The sequence below is a fragment of the Ascaphus truei genome, chromosome 21, assembly GCF_040206685.1.
Source record: "Ascaphus truei isolate aAscTru1 chromosome 21, aAscTru1.hap1, whole genome shotgun sequence".
In the NCBI taxonomy this organism is placed as follows: domain Eukaryota; kingdom Metazoa; phylum Chordata; class Amphibia; order Anura; family Ascaphidae; genus Ascaphus; species Ascaphus truei.
The window spans coordinates 27811848-27838035 of NC_134503.1; the positions used below are offsets into that span (position 1 = coordinate 27811848).

Genomic DNA, 26188 nt, shown 5'->3' on the forward strand with positions numbered 1-26188 from the left:
CCCAGCATGCCCCGGGCTAGCAGAGTCAGCTGACTGGTGAGACGCCCTGTAGTTAGGGAGAGGGGTCTCCCGTCCCCCACAGCGCCATGCATGTAAGTGTTAACCCCTTCCCTGCCGGAGACCCACCGGGCACTGATTATTAACCCCTTCCCTGCTAGAGAAACCAGCAGAGCGATGATTAACCCCTTCCCTGCCCGAGACCCACAGAGCGATGATTAACCCCTTCCCTGCCAGAGGGAACAGGAGCACAATGATTAACCCCTTCCCTGCCAGAGACCAGTAGAGCGATAATTAACACCTTCCCTACCTGACGAGCAGAGCAATGATTAACACCTTCCCTGCCAGCGACCCACAGAGCAATGATTAACCCCTTCCCTGCCCGAGAGACCCGCACCGCGACGATTAACCCCTTCCCTGCCAGAGAGACGAGCAGAGCGATGATTAACCCCTTCCCACCAGAGTGACGAGCAGAGCGATGATTAAACCCTTCTCTGCCAGAGGGAACAGGAGCACAATGATTAACTCCTTCCCTGCCAGGGACGCCCAGAGCGACGATTAACCCCGTCCCTGCCAGGGACGCCCAGAGCGACGATTAACCCCTTCCCTGGTATAGACCCACAGAGCAATGATTAACGCCTTCCCTGCTAGAGACCTGCAGAGGGACGATTAACCCCTTCCGTGCCAGAGACGTGCATAGCTATTATTAACCCCTTGCCTGACCCGCAGAGCAATGATTAACCCCTTCCCCGCTAGTGACCTGCGGAGCAAGGATTAACCCCTTTCCTGCCAGAGAAACCAGCAGAGCGATGGTTAACCCCTTCCCTGCCAGAGACCAGCAGAGCGATGATTAACCCCTTCCCTGCCCAAGAAACCTGCAGAGTAATTATTAACCCCTTCCCCGCTAGAGACCTGCAGAGCAAGGATTAACCCCTTCCCCGCTAGAGACCTGCAGAGCAATTATTAACCCCTTCCCTGCTAGAGATCTGCAGAGCAATTATTAACCCCTTCCCTGCTAGAGATCTGCAGAGCAATTATTAACCCCTTCCCTGCTAGAGACCTGCAGAGCAAGGATTAACCCCTTCCCTGCCAGAGAGAGAACTGCTGCTTTCTCTCCCTGCAGATGTATTTCGTCTTCTCTGAGAATGTGACTCTGCTGTTTGATTTCTGGACGGTTCAGACGGCTGCAGGTAGGGGAGGTCTCGTGCGTCCGATGCCGTCTCTTCCGCTCTGCACAGCAGTCTCTGGCTGTCTCGTGCGGCAGGGGGGGGGGGGGGGGGGCGCTTCCTCTCCCTCTGGTTTCAGGCCTCCCTGACGCTCTCTCCAGGCCTGGCACTCTGGGCACGGTCTTTCCGTGTCCGTCTCTCATTACAGGCCCTGGACTGTGTCTTGCGGTCTCTCCTCCCTGACACTATCTTGCTGCCTCTCCCCAGCCCTAGCACTCTGTACTGTCTCTCCTTCCCACTGCAGCCAGGGATTCTGGGTAATGATATGCAAATGAGCACACAGTACAACTCTTTACCGCTTATCCATTTTAACATGGATCCCTATAAGCTTATAGAGGTAAAAAGTTCCAATCTCGCAGACTGTCAGGGTGTAATCCGTACATATATAATAGCCATTTCCAAGGTATCCCCTGCCTTGCTGCATGAGCCTATAGCGTCACAGAGACAGGGTGTACACGTACACGTATATATACACGTATATATACTCTCTCTCTCTCTCGGCTGAAAACATCCAATCAGCGCGGAGCAGCGTCACGGCACCGTGACGTCGGTGCGTCGTGGGCGATTGGCCCAGCGACATCACTGCCCCGCCTCCCGATCGCGCCTGCATGTGCATGAAATCGCACAGGCTTCAGCAGGCGAGCCTCAGCGTCCGCGCGGCTCAGCACTGCTCCCATCTCTATGGACGCAGCCTTATCCTTTAAACCCGCGCTCTTCCCCACAACATTTAAATTAAATGCCGGGGGAGGCGGGCGGCCTCTGTAACTCACCTGCTGCCAGCCGGGTCTTCGGTGACGCGTCGCCATGGCAACTTGCGTCAAATTATGCGATGGGGTCACATTTGAACCCGAGCCATTGGGAGAAGGAGGGGGGGGCGCGAACGCTGCGGCTCCTGGGAAGGGGGGCGCAGGTCAAGAAGTTTGCGCACCCCTGCTTTAAACAATTAGCTAATTAAACAATCCGGCAGAGAAATGAAACAATGCGGTGGTAATAATAATAATAATAATATACATCTGAAACCGAGGACAACATACTCCCCATCAGGGCCAAATGAGTGAATATGTATAAATGTGAGAACTTATAGTGAAAGAAACTCAGCGCATGCGTGTTCTAAATAAGACTGTAATTAGTGGGTGTAAATGTGATTACGCCAAATCAACTAGAATCAATTAAGAATAATAACAAACAAGTGTATGGTCTTAACTAGCAAGACATAAACTAATTAAAGAAAGGCACTGATGGGAGGCACGATCTCCGAAAATAATCCAAAAATGACATGGTAAAGGGAAGGGATCACAGTGCAGTGTAGGACCTGCAAAGAATATATATATAATCATTGTTTTTCTTCTTGGTTATTTAGTTAAACCCTTTGGCCAAAGCGCTATAAGCCTGCATAGCACGTCAAGGCATAACCGAATGTGCAGGTCCCACCACTGTGACCCTTCCTGTTACCTCCCACCGCCTGCGTACCACGTCACGGTATAACCGCATGTGCAGGTCCCACACTGTGACCCTTCCTGTTACCTCCCACCGCCTGCGTACCACGTCAAGGCATAACCGAATGTGCAGGTCCCACCACTGTGACCCTTCCTGTTACCTCCCACCGCCTGCGTACCACGTCACGGCATAACCAAATGTGCAGGTCCCACACTGTGACCCTTCCTGTTACCTCCCACCGCCTGCGTACCACGTCACGGTATAACCGCATGTGCAGGTCCCACACTGTGACCCTTCCTGTTACCTCCCACCGCCTGCGTACCACGTCACGGTATAACCAAATGTGCAGGTCCCACACTGTGACCCTTCCTGTTACCTCCCACCGCCTGCGTACCACGTCACGGCATAACCAAATGTGCAGGTCCCACACCGTGACCCTTCCTGTTACCTCCCACCGCCTGCGTACCACGTCACGGTATAACCGCATGTGCAGGTCCCACACTGTGACCCTTCCTGTTACCTCCCACCGCCTGCGTACCACGTCACGGTATAACCAAATGTGCAGGTCCCACACTGTGACCCTTCCTGTTACCTCCCACCGCCTGCGTACCACGTCACGGTATAACCAAATGTGCAGGTCCCACACTGTGACCCTTCCTGTTACCTCCCACCGCCTGCGTACCACGTCACGTTATAACCAAATGTGCAGGTCCCACACTGTGACCCTTCCTGTTACCTCCCACCGCCTGCGTACCACGTCACGGTATAACCAAATGTGCAGGTCCCACACTGTGACCCTTCCTGTTACCTCCCACCGCCTGCGTACCACGTCACGGCATAACCAAATGTGCAGGTCCTACACTGTGACCCTTCCTGTTACCTCCCACCGCCTGCGTACCACGTCAAGGCATAACCAAATGTGCAGGTCCCACACTGTGACCCTTCCTGTTACCTCCCACCGCCTGCGTACCACGTCACGGCATAACCAAATGTGCAGGTCCCACACTGTGACCCTTCCTGTTACCTCCCACCGCCTGCGTACCACGTCACGGTATAACCAAATGTGCAGGTCCCACACCGTGACCCTTCCTGTTACCTCCCACCGCCTGCGTACCACGTCACGGTATAACCAAATGTGCAGGTCCCACACTGTGACCCTTCCTGTTACCTCCCACCGCCTGCGTACCACGTCACGGTATAACCAAATGTGCAGGTCCCACACTGTGACCCTTCCTGTTACCTCCCACCGCCTGCGTACCACGTCACGGTATAACCAAATGTGCAGGTCCCACACTGTGACCCTTCCTGTTACCTCCCACCACCTGCATACCACGTCACGGCATAACCAAATGTGCAGGTCCCACACTGTGACCCTTCCTGTTACCTCCCACCGCCTGCGTACCACGTCACGGTATAACCAAATGTGCAGGTCCCACACTGTGACCCTTCCTGTTACCTCCCACCGCCTGCGTACCACGTCACGGTATAACCAAATGTGCAGGTCCCACACTGTGACCCTTCCTGTTACCTCCCACCGCATGCGTACCACGTCACGGTATAACCAAATGTGCAGGTCCCACACTGTGACCCTTCCTGTTAGCTCCCACCGCCTGCGTACCACGTCACGGTGTAACCAAATGTGCAGGTCCCACACTGTGACCCTTCCTGTTACCTCCCACCGCATGCGTACCACGTCACGGTATAACCAAATGTGCAGGTCCCACACTGTGACCCTTCCTGTTACCTCCCACCGCCTGCGTACCACGTCACGGTATAACCAAATGTGCAGGTCCCACACTGTGACCCTTCCTGTTACCTCCCACCGCCTGCGTACCACGTCACGGTATAACCAAATGTGCAGGTCCCACACTGTGACCCTTCCTGTTACCTCCCACCGCCTGCGTACCACGTCACGGTATAACCGCATGTGCAGGTCCCACACTGTGACCCTTCCTGTTAGCTCCCACCGCCTGCGTACCACGTCACGGTATAACCAAATGTGCAGGTCCCACACCGTGACCCTTCCTGTTACCTCCCACCGCCTGCGTACCACGTCACGGTGTAACCAAATGTGCAGGTCCCACACTGTGACCCTTCCTGTTACCTCCCACCGCATGCGTACCACGTCACGGTATAACCAAATGTGCAGGTCCCACACTGTGACCCTTCCTGTTACCTCCCACCGCCTGCGTACCACGTCACGGTATAACCGAATGTGCAGGTCCCACACCGTGACCCTTCCTGTTACCTCCCACCGCCTGCATACCACGTCAAGGCATAACCAAATGTGCAGGTCCCACACTGTGACCCTTCCTGTTACCTCCCACCGCCTGCGTACCACGTCACGGTATAACCGAATGTGCAGGTCCCACACTGTGACCCTTCCTGTTACCTCCCACCGCCTGCGTACCACGTCACGGTATAACCAAATGTGCAGGTCCCACACTGTGACCCTTCCTGTTACCTCCCACCGCCTGCGTACCACGTCAAGGCATAACCAAATGTGCAGGTCCCACACTGTGACCCTTCCTGTTACCTCCCACCGCCTGCGTACCACGTCACGGTATAACCGAATGTGCAGGTCCCACACCGTGACCCTTCCTGTTACCTCCCACCGCCTGCATACCACGTCAAGGCATAACCAAATGTGCAGGTCCCACACTGTGACCCTTCCTGTTACCTCCCACCGCCTGCGTACGACGTCACGGTATAACCAAATGTGCAGGTCCCACACTGTGACCCTTCCTGTTACCTCCCACCGCCTGCGTACCACGTCACGGTATAACCGCATGTGCAGGTCCCACACTGTGACCCTTCCTGTTACCTCCCACCGCCTGCGTACCACGTCACGGCATAACCAAATGTGCAGGTCCCACACTGTGACCCTTCCTGTTACCTCCCACCGCCTGTGTACCACGTCACGGCATAACCAAATGTGCAGGTCCCACACCGTGACCCTTCCTGTTACCTCCCACCGCCTGCGTACCACGTCAAGGCATAACCAAATGTGCAGGTCCCACACTGTGACCCTTCCTGTTACCTCCCACCGCCTGCGTACCACGTCACGGTATAACCGCATGTGCAGGTCCCACACTGTGACCCTTCCTGTTACCTCCCACCGCCTGCGTACCACGTCACGGTATAACCAAATGTGCAGGTCCCACACTGTGACCCTTCCTGTTACCTCCCACCGCCTGCGTACCACGTCACGGCATAACCAAATGTGCAGGTCCCACACTGTGACCCTTCCTGTTACCTCCCACCGCCTGCGTACCACGTCACGGTATAACCGCATGTGCAGGTCCCACACTGTGACCCTTCCTGTTACCTCCCACCGCCTGCGTACCACGTCACGGTATAACCGCATGTGCAGGTCCCACACTGTGACCCTTCCTGTTACCTCCCACCGCCTGCGTACCACGTCACGGTATAACCGCATGTGCAGGTCCCACACTGTGACCCTTCCTGTTACCTCCCACCGCCTGCGTACCACGTCACGGTATAACCAAATGTGCAGGTCCCACACTGTGACCCTTCCTGTTACCTCCCACCGCCTGCGTACCACGTCACGGTATAACCAAATGTGCAGGTCCCACACTGTGACCCTTCCTGTTACCTCCCACCGCCTGCGTACCACGTCACGGTATAACCAAATGTGCAGGTCCCACACTGTGACCCTTCCTGTTACCTCCCACCGCCTGCGTACCACGTCACGGCATAACCAAATGTGCAGGTCCTACACTGTGACCCTTCCTGTTACCTCCCACCGCCTGCGTACCACGTCACGGTATAACCAAATGTGCAGGTCCCACACTGTGACCCTTCCTGTTACCTCCCACCGCCTGCGTACCACGTCAAGGCATAACCAAATGTGCAGGTCCCACACTGTGACCCTTCCTGTTACCTCCCACCGCCTGCGTACCACGTCACGGCATAACCAAATGTGCAGGTCCCACACTGTGACCCTTCCTGTTACCTCCCACCGCCTGCGTACCACGTCAAGGCATAACCAAATGTGCAGGTCCCACACTGTGACCCTTCCTGTTACCTCCCACCGCCTGCGTACCACGTCACGGCATAACCAAATGTGCAGGTCCCACACTGTGACCCTTCCTGTTACCTCCCACCGCCTGCGTACCACGTCACGGTATAACCAAATGTGCAGGTCCCACACCGTGACCCCTCCTGTTACCTCCCACCGCCTGCGTACCACGTCACGGTATAACCAAATGTGCAGGTCCCACACTGTGACCCTTCCTGTTACCTCCCACCGCCTGCGTACCACGTCACGGCATAACCAAATGTGCAGGTCCCACACTGTGACCCTTCCTGTTACCTCCCACCGCCTGCGTACCACGTCACGGCATAACCAAATGTGCAGGTCCCACACTGTGACCCTTCCTGTTACCTCCCACCGCCTGCGTACCACGTCACGGTATAACCAAATGTGCAGGTCCCACACCGTGACCCTTCCTGTTACCTCCCACCGCCTGCGTACCACGTCACGGCATATTCCTGTTACCTCCCACCGCCTGCATACCACGTCACGGTATAACCAAATGTGCAGGTCCCACACTGTGACCCTTCCTGTTACCTCCCACCGCCTGCGTACCACGTCACGGTATAACCAAATGTGCAGGTCCCACACTGTGACCCTTCCTGTTACCTCCCACCGCATGCGTACCACGTCACGGTATAACCAAATGTGCAGGTCCCACACTGTGACCCTTCCTGTTACCTCCCACCGCCTGCATACCACGTCACGGCATAACCAAATGTGCAGGTCCCACACTGTGACCCTTCCTGTTACCTCCCACCGCCTGCGTACCACGTCACGGCATAACCAAATGTGCAGGTCCCACACTGTGACCCTTCCTGTTACCTCCCACCGCCTGCGTACCACGTCACGGCATAACCAAATGTGCAGGTCCCACACCGTGACCCTTCCTGTTACCTCCCACCGCCTGCGTACCACGTCACGGTATAACCGCATGTGCAGGTCCCACACTGTGACCCTTCCTGTTACCTCCCACCGCCTGCGTACCACGTCACGGTATAACCGCATGTGCAGGTCCCACACTGTGACCCTTCCTGTTACCTCCCACCGCCTGCGTACCACGTCACGGTGTAACCAAATGTGCAGGTCCCACACTGTGACCCTTCCTGTTACCTCCCACCGCATGCGTACCACGTCACGGTATAACCAAATGTGCAGGTCCCACACTGTGACCCTTCCTGTTACCTCCCACCGCCTGCGTACCACGTCACGGTATAACCAAATGTGCAGGTCCCACACTGTGACCCTTCCTGTTACCTCCCACCGCCTGCACACCACGTCACGGTGTAACCAAATGTGCAGGTCCCACACTGTGACCCTTCCTGTTACCTCCCACCGCCTGCGTACCACGTCACGGTATAACCAAATGTGCAGGTCCCACACTGTGACCCTTCCTGTTACCTCCCACCGCCTGCGTACCACGTCAAGGCATAACCAAATGTGCAGGTCCCACACTGTGACCCTTCCTGTTACCTCCCACCGCCTGCGTACCACGTCACGGTATAACCAAATGTGCAGGTCCCACACTGTGACCCTTCCTGTTACCTCCCACCGCCTGCGTACCACGTCACGGTATAACCAAATGTGCAGGTCCCACACCGTGACCCTTCCTGTTACCTCCCACCGCCTGCGTACCACGTCACGGTGTAACCAAATGTGCAGGTCCCACACTGTGACCCTTCCTGTTACCTCCCACCGCATGCGTACCACGTCACGGTATAACCAAATGTGCAGGTCCCACACTGTGACCCTTCCTGTTACCTCCCACCGCCTGCGTACCACGTCACGGTATAACCAAATGTGCAGGTCCCACACTGTGACCCTTCCTGTTACCTCCCACCGCCTGCACACCACGTCACGGTATAACCGAATGTGCAGGTCCCACACTGTGACCCTTCCTGTTACCTCCCACCGCCTGCGTACCACGTCAAGGCATAACCAAATGTGCAGGTCCCACACTGTGACCCTTCCTGTTACCTCCCACCGCCTGCGTACCACGTCACGGTATAACCAAATGTGCAGGTCCCACACTGTGACCCTTCCTGTTACCTCCCACCGCCTGCGTACCACGTCACGGCATAACCAAATGTGCAGGTCCCACACTGTGACCCTTCCTGTTACCTCCCACCGCCTGCGTACCACGTCACGGCATAACCAAATGTGCAGGTCCCACACCGTGACCCTTCCTGTTACCTCCCACCGCCTGCATACCACGTCACGGCATAACCAAATGTGCAGGTCCCACACCGTGACCCTTCCTGTTACCTCCCACCGCCTGCGTACCACGTCACGGCATAACCAAATGTGCAGGTCCCACACCGTGACCCTTCCTGTTACCTCCCACCGCCTGCGTACCACGTCACGGTATAACCAAATGTGCAGGTCCCACACTGTGACCCTTCCTGTTACCTCCCACCGCCTGCGTACCACGTCACGGTATAACCAAATGTGCAGGTCCCACACTGTGACCCTTCCTGTTACCTCCCACCGCCTGCGTACCACGTCACGGTATAACCAAATGTGCAGGTCCCACACTGTGACCCTTCCTGTTACCTCCCACCGCCTGCGTACCACGTCACGGTATAACCAAATGTGCAGGTCCCACACTGTGACCCTTCCTGTTACCTCCCACCGCCTGCGTACCACGTCACGGTATAACCAAATGTGCAGGTCCCACACTGCACTGTGAACCCTTTACCTTTACCATGTCATTTTTGGATTATATTCGGAGATCGTGCCTCCCATCAGTGCCTTTCTTTATTAGTGTGTATGTGTATATATATATATGCAAATATAACTGTATGCTCATCTGCATGTCTTAGGTAGGTCTGCAACCCCCCCTTTCCCCATTATCACCCAGCATACAGCACTTCCACTGCAGCAAGGGATTCTGGGAAATGACATGCAAATGAGCACACAGTGTCACTTTTTGCCTCAATAACCATTTTTAACATGGTTCCCTATAGGCTTTATATATATATATATATATATATGATGTGGGTGGGTGTTGGAGTTTGAGCTAACTGGGAATGTGTGTTGGCACCAAAATAGATGTCAAATCTCTGGCTTCCTTACAGACAGCCTTGAGCTGTGGAACTATATTACCCTATAAGCTGCTTCTTGCCGTGTTACAGCTTTCGGCACAGCAGGCTAGCAACCAACCTCGCACTGGGGAGACCCAAAACGTTGAAACAGATGACTGTGAGCAGGTTTACTGGCTCTGCACTTCTGTAACCCAGGCTGCGCTGAAGCGCTGTGTAATGCGGCAGGTCAAAGCTTATAGGGTTCCATGCTAACGTGAATAAGCAGTAAAGTGTGGCGCTGTGTGCTTATTTGCATGGCACATTTACCTTACCCCTGCTGCACAGACCGCAGTCTCTGTACGTCGCCCCGCGATATCACCCTGGGAGCCTCCGCAGACTCAAACTTGGCATGTTAAAGACGGAGCTCCTCATACGTCCTTACCTGCGGCGGCGGCGGCGGCTCCCGGCATCTCCCGTTGCAACCCGGAAATATGGGCGCGCAGCGTCAAATGGTGCCACGCTGCCATGACAATGGGATGCCTTATGACGCCTAGGCGTCGTCATGATGATGTAGCCACGTGGCGCCGCGTTGACAGGAGTTGCAGGGGAAGATACCGGGAGATTCCGTAGCCCGGAGATACGTGGTCTAAACCCGGAGTGGTGGCAAACCCTGAGCCTGCCCCTCCTGCCCCTTCTACATTACAGTATCATACACCCTGTATCACAGGAGCGCTGCCTGGGGGTCACACCTGACTCCTCCCTCCCATTCACAATGAAGCTAAAACCTGTTATTTAAACCTCCGCAATATTACAAAGATACGCCCTTTCCTCTGTCCCTCTGCTGCTAAAACTCTAACTCAGGCCCTCATTCTCTCCCGTCTCTATTACTTTAAGGTCCTTCTCATCCGGCCTTCCTGCCTCTCACCTGTCTCCCCTACAATCTATCCTAAACCCTGCTGCCAGAATCACTCTGCTTTTCCCTAGATCTGTCTCCGCGTCTCCCCTGCTCAAATCACTCTCCTGGCTTCCTATCAAATCCCGCATTTCGCACTCAATTCTCCTCCTCGCTTTTAAGACTTTACACGCTTCTGCCCCTCCTTACAGCTCAGCCCTAATTTCTCACTATACCCTCCTCTGCCCCTCCTTACAGCTCACCCTAATATCTCACTATATCCTCCTCTGCCCCCCTTACATCTCAGCCCTAATTTCTCACTATACCCTCCTCTGCCCCTCCTTACAGCTCACCCTAATATATCACTATACCCTCCTCTGCCCCTCCTTACATCTCAGCCCTAATTTCTCACTATACCCTCCTCTGCCCCTCCCTACAGCTCAGCCCTAATTTCTCACTATACCCTCCTCTGCCCCTCCTTACAGCTCACCCTAATATATCACTATACCCTCCTCTGCCCCTCCTTACATCTCAGCCCTAATTTCTCACTATACCCTCCTCTGCCCCTCCCTACATCTCAGCCCTAATTTCTCACTATACCCTCCTCTGCCCCTCCTTACAGCTCACCCTAATATATCACTATATCCTCCTCTGCCCCCCTTACATCTCAGCCCTAATTTCTCACTATACCCTCCTCTGCCCCTCCTTACAGCTCACCCTAATATATCACTATTCCCTCCTCTGCCCCTCCTTACCTCTCACCCTAATATATCACTATACCCTCCTCTGCCCCTCCTTACCTCTCACCCTAATATCTCAGTCACGATGGACGCACTTATTAACAAATTTATATTTTGTGGATCCCAATTGAGCAGAACAAGTTGAGCAAAATAAACTGAGATTTATTCCCTTGATAGGCAAACACACGACAACTGCAGAATACACTTAGTAATTACACTTACTGGTATAGGAAAAGGGGATAATGCCCAGAAAGGTGCAAAGCACCAGAAGATTGTCTTTTAAAATGTAGTCCTTTTGCAAGGGCGCAAATTGCTAGCCCAATCCTTCTGTGAATGTGCAGTCTTTTCTGGTCCGTTGGGGTTAATCAGATAACCCCCCGCAATCACAGTGTCCTAAGGCAGAGTTTTGTCCTTGGTTCCGATGTAATAACTATGTATAAGCAAAGTGCCCCGCTACAGCAATGTAGTGCAGAAAAATGATATTATGGGAGCGGTGCCTTGGGTAAGGGTGTGACCGAAAAAACAAGAGAGAGCTAGAAACCCAATTTGGCACTCAATTCCCAAAGCTGAATGTATTGTGAAATGAATTAAAGTTAATTGTATTTGTTCAGCAAATTAAAAGAATGGGGGTTAAAATCCACTAAAGGACACACACAGCAATCCAAGGTCGAGTACTAGGTGTACTCTGGATTGTTAAAGGACGAAACAATTTGAGTGAGATTAAATCAATGTTTCGAATAAAGGTACTGGAATAAAGGTACTGGAATAAAGGTACTGGAATAAAGGTACTGGAATAAAGGTACTGGTATAAAGGTACTGGAATAAAGGTACTGGAATAAAGGTACTGGTATAAAGGTACTGGAATAAAGGTACTGGTATAAAGGTACTGGAATAAAGGTACTGGTATAAAGGTACTGGTATAAAGGTACTGGTATAAAGGTACTGGTATAAAGGTACTGGAATAAAGGTACTGGAATAAAGGTACTGGAATAAAGGTACTGGTATAAAGGTACTGGTATAAAGGTACTGGTATAAAGGTACTGGTATAAAGGTACTGGTATAAAGGTACTGGTATAAAGGTACTGGAATAAAGGTACTGGTATAAAGGTACTGGTATAAAGGTACTGGAATAAAGGTATTGGAATAAAGGTATTGGAATAAAGGTACTGGAATAAAGGTACTGGAATAAAGGTACTGGAATAAAGGTACTGGAATAAAGGTACTGGTATAAAGGTACTGGTATAAAGGTACTGGAATAAAGGTACTGGAATAAAGGTACTGGAATAAAGGTACTGGTATAAAGGTATTGGTATAAAGGTACTGGAATAAAGGTACTGGAATAAAGGTACTGGAATAAAGGTACTGGAATAAAGGTACTGGTATAAAGGTACTGGAATAAAGGTACTGGAATAAAGGTACTGGTATAAAGTATATAATGCATTAGCATGGCAGCATCCAGTATCACATAGCGATCAGCTGCTAGACTCTGCGAGTGCAAACACTCACTCGAGTAGGAGAACCAGGTGTTCATTCGTCTTTACAGTAAGTGGACACATCACTGAGTGTATCTGTATCCCTGTTATCAGGCGGCTTTGTACATTTACTTATACGGACTCAGGCAAATTCATAGCCACGCCGTGCGCTTCAGAGGGCTTATTAGCTCCTTAAGTTATCAGAACTCTATCAGGGGACGCACCTTCTGGTAGCATTGGATCGCAGAACTCTAGCGCTTAAACCATTCATGAATATGGGCTTAGGCATTCACAAGCCAAACCCAATCTCTAGTGTTTTTGCAACCAGTTCTCTTTGAGTTATATACTATTGACAGGCAGTCCCAAATACTTTGCATAGACCACTGGTTTTTATACATATATGCAGTAACTCACACATAACTATATACAGTACATTGACTATTGGTTGTTCATTAGTACCTGTAGTTAGATACTATCTGTATTGATCCTACTGTGTGACAGGGCGCATTAACCCTAGTGGTTGAACTATTGCATGTGGGCTGTTACATTTACACTCAGTGTTTGTATACCCCTTACTGTATAAGCAACACCTTCATTCTTAGGTCAACTGTATACCAGTACCTTTATTCCAGTACCTTTATTCCAGTACCTTTATTCCAGTACCTTTATACCAGTACCTTTATTCCAGTACCTTTATTCCAGTACCTTTATACCAGTACCTTTATTCCAGTACCTTTATTCCAGTACCTTTATACCAGTACCTTTATTCCAGTACCTTTATACCAGTACCTTTATTCCAGTACCTTTATTCCAGTACCTTTATTCCAGTACCTTTATTCGAAACATTGATTTAATCTCACTCAAATTGTTTCGTCCTTTAACAATCCAGAGTACACCTAGTACTCGACCTTGGATTGCTGTGTGTGTCCTCTAGTGGATTTTAACCCCCATTCTTTTAATTTGATGAACAAATACAATTAACTTTAATTCATTTCACAATACATTCAGCTTTTGGGAATTGAGTGCCAAATTGGGTTTCTGGCTCTCTCTTGTTTTTTCCGATGTAATAAGACGCTTTGCGTTCCAGGAATGTGCTGCTGCTCTTCTCCGCTATTAGAAGCGTGTTGGAAATCCGCTAACATGGTATAATGAAAAACGAAAGACAATGGGGATAGTCTGGGTGGGATGTATATAGGGTTTGAAAGCCTGTCTCCAACATACCCATCCAATCCCCCTCGTGGGAAAGTTCTCATTCCCCAATCCCCTACTATACCCTCCTCTGCCCCTCCTAATATCTCAATATATACCCTCCTCTGCCCCTCCTAATATCTCACTATACCCTCCTCCCTCCTAATAGCTCACTATACCCTCCTCTGCCCCTCCTTACATCTCACCCTAATATCTCACTATACCCTCCTCTGCCCCTCCTAATATCTCACTATACCCTCCTCTGCCCCTCCTTACATCTCACCCTAATATATCACTATACCCTCCTCTGCCCCTCCTTACATCTCACCCTAATATCTCACTTTACCCTCCTCTGCCCCTCCTAATATCTCACTATACCCTCATCTGCCCCTCCTAATATCTCACTATACCCTCCTCTGCCCCTCCTAATATCTCACTATACCCTCCTTACATCTCACCCTAATATATCACTATACCCTCCTCTGCCCCTCCTTATATCTCACCCTAATATATCACTATACCCTCCTCTGCCCCTCCTTACATCTCACCCTAATATCTCACTTTACCCTCCTCTGCCCCTCCTAATATCTCACTATACCCTCATCTGCCCCTCCTAATATCTCACTATACCCTCCTCTGCCCCTCCTAATATCTCACTATACCCTCCTTACATTTCACCCTAATATATCACTATACCCTCCTCTGCCCCTCCTAATATCTCCCTATACCCTCCTTTCATCTCACCCTAATATATCACTATACCATACTCTACCTCTCCTTACCTCTCACCCTAATATCTCAATATACCCTCCTCTGCCCCTCCGTACATCTCACCCTATCTCACTATACCCTCCTCTGCCCCTCCGTACATCTCACCCTATCTCACTATACCCTCCTCTGCCCCCTTACATCTCACCCTAATATCTCACTATACCATCCTCTGCCCCTCCTTACATCTCACCCTAATATCTCACTATACCCTCCCCTTCTTTACATCTCACCCTAATATCTCACTATACCCTCCTCTGCCCCTCCTTACATCTCACCCTAATATCTCACTATACCCTCCTCTGCCCCTCCTTACAGCTCACCCTAAAATCTCACTATACCCTCCCCTGCCCCTCCTTACATCGCACCCCAATATATCACTATACCCTCCTCTGCCTCTCCTTACATCGCACCCATATATCTCACTATACCTTCCCCTGCCCCTCCTTACATCTCACCCTAATATCTCACTATACACTCCTCTGCCCTTCCTTACATCTCACCCTATCTCACTATACCCTCCTCTGCTCCCTTACATCTCACCCTAATATCTCACTATACCATCCTCTGCCCCTCCTAATATCTCACTATACCCTCCTCTGCCCCTCCTTTCATCTCACCCTAATATATCACTATACCCTCCTCTGCCCCTCCTTTCATCTCACCCTAATATATCACTATACCCTCCTCTACCCCTCCTTACCTCTCACCCTAATATCTCAATATACCCTCCTCTGCCCCTCCTTACATCTCACCCTAATATCTCACTATACCCTCCTCTGCCTCTCCTTACATCTCATCCTAATCTCTCACTATACCCTCCTCTGCCCCTCCTTACATCTCACCCTATCTCACTATACCCTCCTCTGCCCCCTTACATCTCACCCTAATATCTCACTATACCCTCCTCTGCCCCTCCTTACATCTCACCCTAATATCTCACTATACCCTCCCCTGTCCCTCCTTACATCGCACCCCAATATATCACTATACCATCCTCTGCCCTTCCCTACATCTCACCCTAATATCTCACTATACCCTCCCATTCTTTACATCTCACCCTAATATCTCACTATACCCTCCTCTGCCCCTCCTTACATCTCAACCTAATATATCACTATACCCTCCTCTGCCCCTCCTTACCTCTCACCCTAATATCTCACTATACCCTCCTCTGCCCCTCCTTACATCTCACCCTAATATCTCACTATACTCTCCTCTGCCCCTCCTTACATCTCACACTAATATCTCACTATACTCTCCTCTGCCCCTCCTTACCTCTCACCCTAATATCTCACTATACCCTCCTCTGCCCCTCCTTACATCTCACCCTAATATCTCACTATACCCTCCTCTGCCCCTCCTTACATCTCACCCTAATATCTCACTATACCCTCTTCTGCCCCTCCTTACATCTCACCCTAATATCTCACTATACTCTCCTCTGCCCCTCCTTACATCTCACACTAATATCTCACTATACACTCCTCTGCCCCTCCTTACATCTCACCCTAATATCTCACTATACCCTCCTCTGCCCCTCCTTACATCTCACCCTAATATCTCACTATACCCTCCTCTGCCCCTCCTTACATCTCAACTTAATATATCACTATACCCTCCTCTGCCCCTCCTTACCTCTCACCCTAATATCTCACTATACCCTCCTCTGCCCCTCCTTACATCTCACCCTAATATCTCACTATACCCTCCTCTGCCTCTTCTTACATCTCACCATAATATCTCACTATACCCTCCCCCTCCTTACATCTCACCCTAATATCTCACTATACCCTCCTCTGCCCCTCCTTACATCTCACCCTAATATCTCACTATACCCTCCTCTGCCCCTCCTTACATCTCAGCCCTAATATCTCACTATACCCTCCTCTGCCCGTCCTTACATTTCACCCTAATATCTCACTATACCCTCCTCTGCCCTTCCTAATATCTAACGATACCCTCGTCTGTACCTCCTTACATCTCACCCTAATATCTCACCATACCCTCCTCTGCCACTCCTTGCATCTCACCCTAATATCTCACTATACACTCTCCTGCCCCCCTTACATCTCACCCTAATATCTCACCATACCCTCCTCTGCCCCTCATTACATCTCACCCTAATATCTCACTATACCCTCCTCTGCCCCCTTACATCTCACCCTAATCTCTCACTATACCCTCCTCTGCCCTCCTAATATCTCACTATACCCTCCTCTGCCCTTCCTAATATCTCACTATACCCTCCCCTGCCCCTCCTTACATCTCACCCTATCTCACTATACCCTCCTCTTCCCCTCCTTACATCTCACCCTAATATCTCACTATACCCTCCTCTGCCCCCTTACATCTCACCCTAATCTCTCACTATACCCTCCTCTGCCCTCCTAATATCTCACTATACCCTCCTCTGCCCTTCCTAATATCTCACTATACCCTCCCCTGCCCCTCCTTACATCTCACCCTATCTCACTATACCCTCCTCTTCCCCTCCTTACATCTCACCCTAATATCTCACTATACCCTCCTCTGCCCCCTTACATCTCGCCCTAATCTCTCACTATACCCTCCTCTGCCCTTCCTAATATCTCACTATACCCTCCCCTGCCCCTCCTTACATCTCACCCTATCTCACTATACCCTCCTCTGCCCCTCCTTACATCTCACCCTAATATCTCACTATACCCTCCTCTGCCCCTTACATCTCACCCTAATATCTCACTATACCCTCCTCTGCCCCTCCTTACACCACACCCTAATATCTCACTATACCCTCCTCTGCCCCACCTTACATCTCACCCTAATATCTCACTATACCCTCCTCTGCCCCTCCTTACATCTCACCCTAATATCTCACTATACCCTCCTCTGCCTCTCCTCACACTCACTCTACACCATCCCGCCTCTTGCGTTCTGCTCAAGGATGTCTTCTCTCTAGCCCTTTTGTTTCGAAATCCCTCTCCCGCCTAAACCCTCTCGCTGACTGCCCCACACCTCTGGAATGCCCTTCCCCTCAATGTCCGACTGGAAACTTCTCTATCCACCTTTAAGACCCATCTTCAAACACACCTCCTTAACGAAGCATAGAAGTAGCTCTGTGGCTGATTCTTTACACCTCATACATAAAGCTTGGCCCCCTGCAGACGCACTTACCAGAACACCCTCCTACTGTCTCTGTGCGTTCCTCCTACTTACCAATTAGATTACAACAAAAAAACAGACAAAGATGCCCAAAGCTACTTCCAATGTGACAAAAATGCACAGTGCAATACCTATATATCTCTTGAAAAAAGGGGTCATTTAGTTTAACCCTTTGGCCAAAGTGTCTTAAGCCTGCTGCCACTTTCAAGGCATGACCGTAGCAGGTCCTAACACTCCCTGGGTTAAAATTCTTATTTACCTGTATAATTACAGGAAGAATGATCACATTGGATCTGTCGTAACCCCGCAAAATGAAACTGACCTGCCAACTTGGAAAGTGGGGAGATGCGAGCTTAAACCTTGGAGGGGAGGGGCCACTACCCTCCCAAAAGCAGCAGAGACCAGCTGCACACAGTTAATAAACACACCAGTTGGGTATCTGTGTGTTTATTAACAATTAGATTGTAAGCTCCTCGGGGCAGGGACTCCTTATGTTTTATGTCTGACGCGCTTATTCCCATTATGAGGTATGTTATGATGTCCCGTGTATTACTGCTGTGACGCGCTGTTTACATGGACAGCGCTATACAGTATAAATAGACATACATACGTCATTTCCCAGAATCCCTAGCTGCAGTGGAAGCAGTGTATGCCAAGAGAGAATGGGGAAGGCCGGGTTACAGACACGTGATATTATTATTACAGTACGGGGGAAGGCCGGGTTACAGACACGTGATATTATTATTACAGTACGGGGGAAGGCCGGGTTACAGACACGTGATATTATTATTACAGTACGGGGGAAGGCCGGGTTACAGACACGTGATATTATTATTACAGTACGGGGGAAGGCCGGGTTACAGACACGTGATATTATTATTACAGTACGGGGAAGGCCGGGTTACAGACACGTGATATTATTATTACAGTACGGGGGAAGGCCGGGTTACAGACACGTGATATTATTATTACAGTACGGGGAAGGCCGGGTTACAGACACGTGATATTATTATTACAGTACGGGGGAAGGCCGGGTTACAGACACGTGATATTATTATTACAGTACGGGGGAAGGCCGGGTTACAGACACGTGATATTATTATTACAGTACGGGGGAAGGCCGGGTTACAGACACGTGATATTATTATTACAGTACGGGGGAAGGCCGGGTTACAGACACGTGATATTATTATTACAGTACGGGGGAAGGCCGGGTTACAGACACGTGATATTATTATTACAGTACGGGGGAAGGCCGGGTTACAGACACGTGATATTATTATTACAGTACGGGGGAAGGCCGGGTTACAGACACGTGATATTATTATTACAGTACGGGGGAAGGCCGGGTTACAGACACGTGATATTATTATTACAGTACGGGGGAAGGCCGGGTTACAGACACGTGATATTATTATTACAGTACGGGGGAAGGCCGGGTTACAGACACGTGATATTATTATTACAGTACGGGGGAAGGCCGGGTTACAGACACGTGATATTATTATTACAGTACGGGGGAAGGCCGGGTTACAGACACGTGATATTATTATTACAGTACGGGGGAAGGCCGGGTTACAGACACGTGATATTATTATTACAGTACGGGGGAAGGCCGGGTTACAGACACGTGATATTATTATTACAGTACGGGGGAAGGCCGGGTTACAGACACGTGATATTATTATTACAGTACGGGGGAAGGCCGGGTTACAGACACGTGATATTATTATTACAGTACGGGGGAAGGCCGGGTTACAGACACGTGATATTATTATTACAGTACGGGGGAAGGCAGGGTTACAGACACGTGATATTATTATTACAGTACGGGGGAAGGCCGGGTTACAGACACGTGATATTATTATTACAGTACGGGGGAAGGCCGGGTTACAGACACGTGATATTATTATTACAGTACGGGGGAAGGCTTTTGTCACTGTTACCCACCGTATCTCTCTGCCATTCTTGCGATTTGCGGTCAGACTCAGGATTTTATATTTAGGAACTTACCTTGGCGTTGCCATCTTGCTCGCCCCAACGAACGCCGGGTTACGCTTATCCTAGTGTTAGAAAAGAATAGCGAGCCATATTTGTCCCCCCACTGCAGCGGTCTTTCCTCTCTCGCTGACGCTCCATCGCTCATGCTCTCTCTCTGACGCTCTCTTTCTGCAAGCCTGATGCTCTCATGTTCTCTCCCGGGCCTGCTGATTGATTCTCTCTCACTCTCTCTCCACCCTGACGAACTCGCATTCTCTCTCCCCAGGCTGGACGCTCTCTCTCGTGCTCTTGCTCCCTCCCCATGCCTGATGCTCTCGCACTCTCTCCCCAGGGCTGACACTCACGCACTCTCTCCCCAGGCCTGACGCTCACGCACTCTCTCCCCAGGCCTGACGCTCACGCACTCTCCCCAGGCCTGACGCTCACGCACTCTCTCCCCAGGGCTGACGCTCTCGCACTCTCTCCCCAGGGCTGACGCTCTTGCACTCTCTCCCCAGGTCGGACGTTCTCGCACTCTCTCTCCCCAGGCCTGACGCTCTCGCACTCTCTCTCCCCAGGCCTGACGCTCTCGCACTCTCTCCCCAGGGCTGACGCTCTCGCACTCTCTCCCCAGGCCTGACGCTCTCGCACTCTCTCCCCAGGGCTGACGCTCTCGCACTCTCTCCCCAGGGCTGACTCTCTCGCACTCTCTCCCCAGGGCTGACGCTCTCGCACTCTCTCCCCAGGGCTGACGCTCTCGCACTCTCTCCCCAGGTCGGACGCTCTCGCACTCTCTCCCCAGGGCTGACGCTCTCGCACTCTCTCCCCAGGGCTGACGCTCTCGCACTCTCTCCCCAGGGCTGACGCTCTCGCTGCTGGTCGTTTTCCTCCTCACTGTGCTGTATGAAATCTCCAAAGTGTGGAAGTCAAATCTCCTAACCCGGGTACTGCTGACCCTGCCTTTGACCCCTGACCCTGTGCCCTCCCTGTCCGTGACCTCGGACCCCCTGCTGGACACGGACCCCTCTCCGGACGGGGAGTCACTCGTCTTTCCCGTTGTTGGACACATACCCTCCGTTTACAGGTACAGCCCAACCTGTGTATAAGGGGGAGAGCGTGTCTGTCCCGTCCCCCCCGTGTATTGAGGGGGAGGTGTGTCCTCCTCCACTCCTGTGTATAAGGGGGAGGACCGTGTCTGTCCCCCCTATGCCTGTGTATAAGGGGGAAGGGCGTGTCTGTCCCCCCCTACACCTGTGTATAAGGGGAGGGGGTTGTCTGCCCCTCCTATCCCTGTGTATAAGGGGGAGGGGGCATGTAGGTCCCCCCCTAATCCTGTGTACAAGGGAGAGGTGCATTCTATCCGCCCTATGTTTGAGTATGTGAGAGGGGTGTGTCCTGTCCCCCTCTCTGTGTATATGGGAGGGTCCCCCAATCTTCTCACCCCCCCCGCTCTCTGTTTGCACACAGGTGGTGGCTGCTGCACTCCTCCGTGGCTCTCCTGCACGTGGCCCAGGTGGTTCTGGGATATGCGCTCATGCTGTGCGTCATGTCGTACAATGCCAGCCTCTTCCTGGCCGTGATCCTGGGGTCTGCCCTGGGGTACTTCCTGGCCTTCCCCCTCCTTGCTCAATACCCCCCCGCCCGGTAGGGTAAGAGGGCTTTAAACTGCCCCTGGCAGAGGAGCCTGAAGAGACGGTCTCCGGCTGTCTCACGTGGTCTTCCTGGCACTCTCATTGCACTGACTGTCACTTTCCTGTCTTGCGTCACTGGCCTCTCTGGTTCTTCCTGACCCTCTCTTCAACCTATGCTCACACCGCGGTCTCTCCCGAAGCCTGACGCTCTCTGGCTGTCTCATGCAGTCTCTGGGTCACTCTCGCACTCTGCCTCGGGAGGGGGCACTCTAGTGACCGAGAATACCTCATCAGATGCTGCTGGTGCCTTATTAACCCCTGCAGGGCCACTTACCTGCCAATACTCTCAGCCTTCACCTCTAGGACTAGTAGCTACATTTAGTGTTACAGCCAGGAACTGCTTCCGGATGTTTAATCTGCCTCCTCCGTGTCCCCTCCAGAGAGGTTTATGATGCACAGACGCTGCTAAGGGGGGTTTAAAGGTTTATGCAACATAAGGTTGGGATGTCCTTATCTCTCTCTTGTCCTGCCTCCTTTTCCCATTGTCCTATAAGGCCGCCATTGCAGGCAATGTTTTGGGATTGCTGTGATATAAAAGGGTCAGTCCTACGTAGGAGCAAAGTGACCTAATGACAGGGACGTGTGTAATGAGTTAAAGGGTCAGTGCCACGTAGGAGCAAAGTGACCCTATGACAGGGACGTGGTTAATGGGTTAAAGGGTCAGTGCCACGTAGGAGCAAAGTGACCTAATGACAGGGACGTGGTTAATGGGTTAAAGGGTCAGTCCCACGTAGGAGCAAAGTGACCTAATGACAGGGACGTGTGTAATGGGTTAAAGGGTCAGTGCCACGTAGGAGCAAAGTGACCCTATGACAGGGACGTGGTTAATGGGTTAAAGGGTCAGTGCCACGTAGGAGCAAAGTGACCCAATGACAGGGACGTGGTTAATGGGTTAAAGGGTCCGTCCCACGTAGGAGCAAAGTGACCTAATGACAGGGACGTGTGTAATGGGTTAAAGGGTCAGTGCCACGTAGGAGCAAAGTGACCTAATGACAGGGACGTGGTTAATGGGTTAAAGGGTCAGTCCCACGTAGGAGCAAAGTGACCTAATGACAGGGACGTGTGTAATGAACGTGAGTGACACCATTTATCAGACCCATATAAGTATTTTTAAGAATTTTTTTAAACTTCTGCCTCTGTATTAACCAAATGCTTCTGTGGGGTTTTTACAATATTTACCTAATGTCTTGTGATCCAACGGTTTGCAAATGTTTACATTTCCACCCCCCCCCCCCATGTGGGACTGACCCTCTAATTGGAAGGCAGCCCCAGTGATCCCCCCCCCCCTATGCTTGTACAAAATCATTGTGACGCACATCGTCTTTTAATAAACTTTTTATTTTATTTATTATTAGAAGCTTTTTTATTTAAAACATTTGTAGGTCTCAATAAAATATATTTTGGGGACAAAGCGCGTCTGGTTATGGGGTAAAAGGCACAATTTGGTCTGTGAAAAGTGGGCTGTGTCATCAACATGTCCTAGGAGAGCCACGCGTGGAATGTGAAAAGGAACCAGTGCCCAGTGTCACACACACACACACACACACACACACACACACACACACACACACACACACACACACACGAGAGGGGCCCCCTCAATCTGTCAGTGTCACACACACGAGAGGGGCTCCCTCAGTGTCACACACACACACACACACACGAGGGGCTACCTCGGTCTGTCAGTGTCACACATACACGACAGGGGCTCCCTCAGTGTCTCACACACACACGACAGGGGCTCCCTCAGTGTCACACACACACGAGGGGCTACCTCGGTCTGTCAGTGTCACACACACACACGACAGGGGCTCCCTCAGTGTCACACACACACACGACAGGGGCTCCCTCAGTGTCACACACACACACGACAGGGGCTCCCTCAGTGTCACACACACGACAGGGGCTCCCTCAGTGTCACACACACACACGACAGGGGCTCCCTCAGTGTCACACACACACACACACACGCGAGGGGCTACCTCGGTCTGTCAGTGTCACACGCACCCGTACACACGAGAGGGGCCCCTCAGTCTGTCAGTGTCACATTGGTGTAGCTCTGGGGTAGTGTTTAAATATAGTAATATTGTTTGGCTGAATCTGCTGTGTCCTGGGTGTGTTATACAGTGGTGTGTTAGTGCTGGAATAGCAGAGTGTTGCACGGTGTGGTGTAGTGACAGCGCGGCGTATGTGCAATACTGTAATAGTAGTGAAGGTTGAGCATGGGGAGGGCAAATTCTGGAATAGCAGAAGGTGACACAGCAGAAGGTATAGCAGGGTATGACAGCTGTAGGGAGCCAGTCTGAAATAGCAGAGGCTGCGCAGGGTATAGGTAAGGTGCAGTGACTGTGCTGGGGGTGGGTTCCTGGCACAGCAGAGCCGGTGCAGTGTATAAAGAGGTCAGCCCTGACAGAGGGTAAGATATGGATGCAGTGTAGAGGTCAGCCCTGGCGTAGCAGGGGGTATTAGAGTATGACGGGTGCTGTGTATAGAGAGGTCAGCCCTGGCGTAGCAGGGGGTATTAGAGTATGACGGGTGCTGTGTATAGAGAGGTCAGCCCTGGCGTAGCAGGGGGTATTAGAGTATGACGGGTGCTGTGTATAGAGAGGTCAGCCCTGGCGTAGCAGGGGGTATTAGAGTATGACGGGTGCTGTGTATAGAGAGGTCAGCCCTGGCGTAGCAGGGGGTATTAGAGTATGACGGGTGCTGTGTATAGAGAGGTCAGCCCTGGAGTATCAGTCACAAAGCATTTAAATAAGTCGTTGTGTGTGTGGGGAGGGGGAGCTTGGCACTGCCCCTGCCCTCCGCCTGAGTTCACGTTTGCCCCAATCCCTGGATTTTGGGAGGCTCAGAACGGGGTGATGACCTCATCTTTGTGCCGAGGAACGGGCACCGGGACCTCTCTTAAACCCTCACCCTCCTCTTCCTCGCTCAGTGGAGATTGGAACCCGCTATCGTCCGGGGTGGAATGTACCAAGTATGCGGGGGGGAGCTGCGTCTGCAGCGACTGGCTCTCCTCTTCAGGGACGGTGAGAATGGGGGTGATTCTCTCTGCTGGCATCTCACAGGGCAGGGTCTGAGCTCGGGGCTGCGTAATGGCGTCTTCTTGTGACGCATGGCATCTCCATGCCACCTGCAGGTCACTGTGTGCCAGGGCTTCTGGTGTCACCTGTAGGTCACGGTGTGCCAGGGCTTCTGGTGCCACCTGCAGGTCACTGTGTGCCATGGCTTCTGGTGCCACCTGTAGGTCACGGTGTGCCAGGGCTTCTGGTGCCACCTGTAGGTCACGGTGTGCCAGGGCTTCTGGTACCACCTGTAGGTCACGGTGTGCCAGGGCTTCTGGTGCCACCTGTAGGTCACGGTGTGCCAGGGCTTCTGGTGCCACCTGTAGGTCACGGTGTGCCAGGGCTTCTGGTGCCACCTGTAGGTCATGGTGTGCCAGGGCTTCTGGTGCCACCTGTAGGTCACGGTGTGCCAGGGCTTCTGGTGCCACCTGTAGGTCACGGTGTGCCAGAGCTTGAGGTGCCACCTGTAGGTCACGGTGTGCCAGGGCTTCTGGTGCTACCTGTAGGTCACGGTGTGCCAGGGCTTCTGGTGCCACCTGTAGGTCACGGTGTGCCAGGGGTTCTGGTGCCACCTGCAGGTCACGGTGTGCCAGGGCTTCTGGTACCACCTGTAGGTCACGGTGTGCCAGAGCTTCTGGTGCCACCTGTAGGTCATGGTGTGCCAGAGCTTCTGGTGCCACCTGTAGGTCACGGTGTGCCAGGGCTTCTGGTGCCACATGTAGGTCATGGTGTGCCAGGGCTTCTGGTGCCACATGTAGGTCATGGTGTGCCAGGGCTTCTGGTGCCACATGTAGGTCATGGTGTGCCAGGGCTTCTGGTGCCACATGTAGGTCATGGTGTTCCATGGTGTCTAGTGCCACCTTTAGGTCTCCATGTGCCAGGGCTGCTGGTGCCACCTTTAGGTCTCCATGTGCCAGAGCTTCTGGTGCCACCTTTAGGTCTCCACGTGCCAGGGCTTCTGGTGCCACCTTTAGGTCTTCATGTGTCACCTTCTCTTTCTGAACTAGCCGTGTATCACAGTGATCCACCTCCTCCTCCTGTGGCCCCTGCCCATCGCCAGGTAGCCGCTCTCTCTGTGTCTGGGCACTGGGCTCAAACTTCCCCGTCACCTCTTCCTCTGGCGCCCGGTAATCGGGCACGTCACCGGCCGGCACACCTGGCACGGCCACGTCAAACTCTTTGACCAGCATGCCCCGGATCTGCACCACGTCGCTGGGCTCGCCCTCCTCTGGGATGCTTTCGTGAGCCGGCGCTTCCTGGCAGGAGCCCGGTGACCCCGGTTCGTCATCCTGGATGAGAGACACCACCTGACGCGCTCTGCGTTTCCGGCTTTCGGACGGCGGCTCGTTGGGGTCGGCGAACTCCTCGCTCCAGTCGATGGGGGTTCCCTCGCCCAGGAGGTGCAGGTTCGGGTCGCTGTTGTGCATCACCATGCTGTCCCGGTACAAGTTGTGCTTGCGCTGAGTGGCGGCGTCCTTAACCGCTGCAAGAGTACACAACGCAGGGTT

General features: G+C 52.1%; 2 protein-coding genes across 5 annotated transcripts in view; one reads left to right on the forward strand and one right to left on the reverse strand.

Moving 5' to 3' along the window:
- SLC31A2 (solute carrier family 31 member 2) lies at window positions 1-22966 on the forward strand. Of its 2 annotated transcripts, none has more exons than XM_075579415.1 (4): window positions 1-92; window positions 1121-1187; window positions 20783-21008; window positions 21392-22966. In XM_075579415.1, exons 1-4 carry the CDS (start codon window positions 87-89, stop codon window positions 21570-21572), a joined length of 480 nt encoding a protein of 159 aa, XP_075435530.1. In that variant the 5' UTR covers window positions 1-86; the 3' UTR covers window positions 21573-22966. The 2 variants fall into 2 exon arrangements, with proteins under 2 accessions (XP_075435530.1, XP_075435531.1); XM_075579416.1 differs by having other exon boundaries at window positions 20843-21008.
- The window catches only part of LOC142472350 (protein Niban 2-like), a 33208-nt gene continuing 29954 nt past the window's right edge, over window positions 22935-26188 (reverse strand). Inside the window, exons 7-8 of one of the 3 annotated variants that reach the window (XM_075579413.1) lie at window positions 25613-26163; window positions 22935-25540 (exon numbers count right to left, since the gene is read on the reverse strand). In XM_075579413.1, coding sequence (XP_075435528.1) covers window positions 24464-25540; window positions 25613-26163 — 1628 coding nt within the window. In that variant the 3' untranslated portion in view covers window positions 22935-24463. Of the gene's footprint in view, window positions 26164-26188 lie in introns of all 3 variants that reach the window. The other 2 variants (XM_075579414.1, XM_075579412.1) reach the window with 2 other exon arrangements.

Coding starts and splice junctions, on each gene's coding strand:
- SLC31A2 (XM_075579415.1), top strand. Junction 1,188..20,782: donor GACGGTTCAGACGGCTGCAG/GTAGGGGAGGTC, acceptor CTCTCTCCCCAG/GGCTGACGCTCTCGCTGCTG. Junction 21,009..21,391: donor CACATACCCTCCGTTTACAG/GTACAGCCCAAC, acceptor GTTTGCACACAG/GTGGTGGCTGCTGCACTCCT.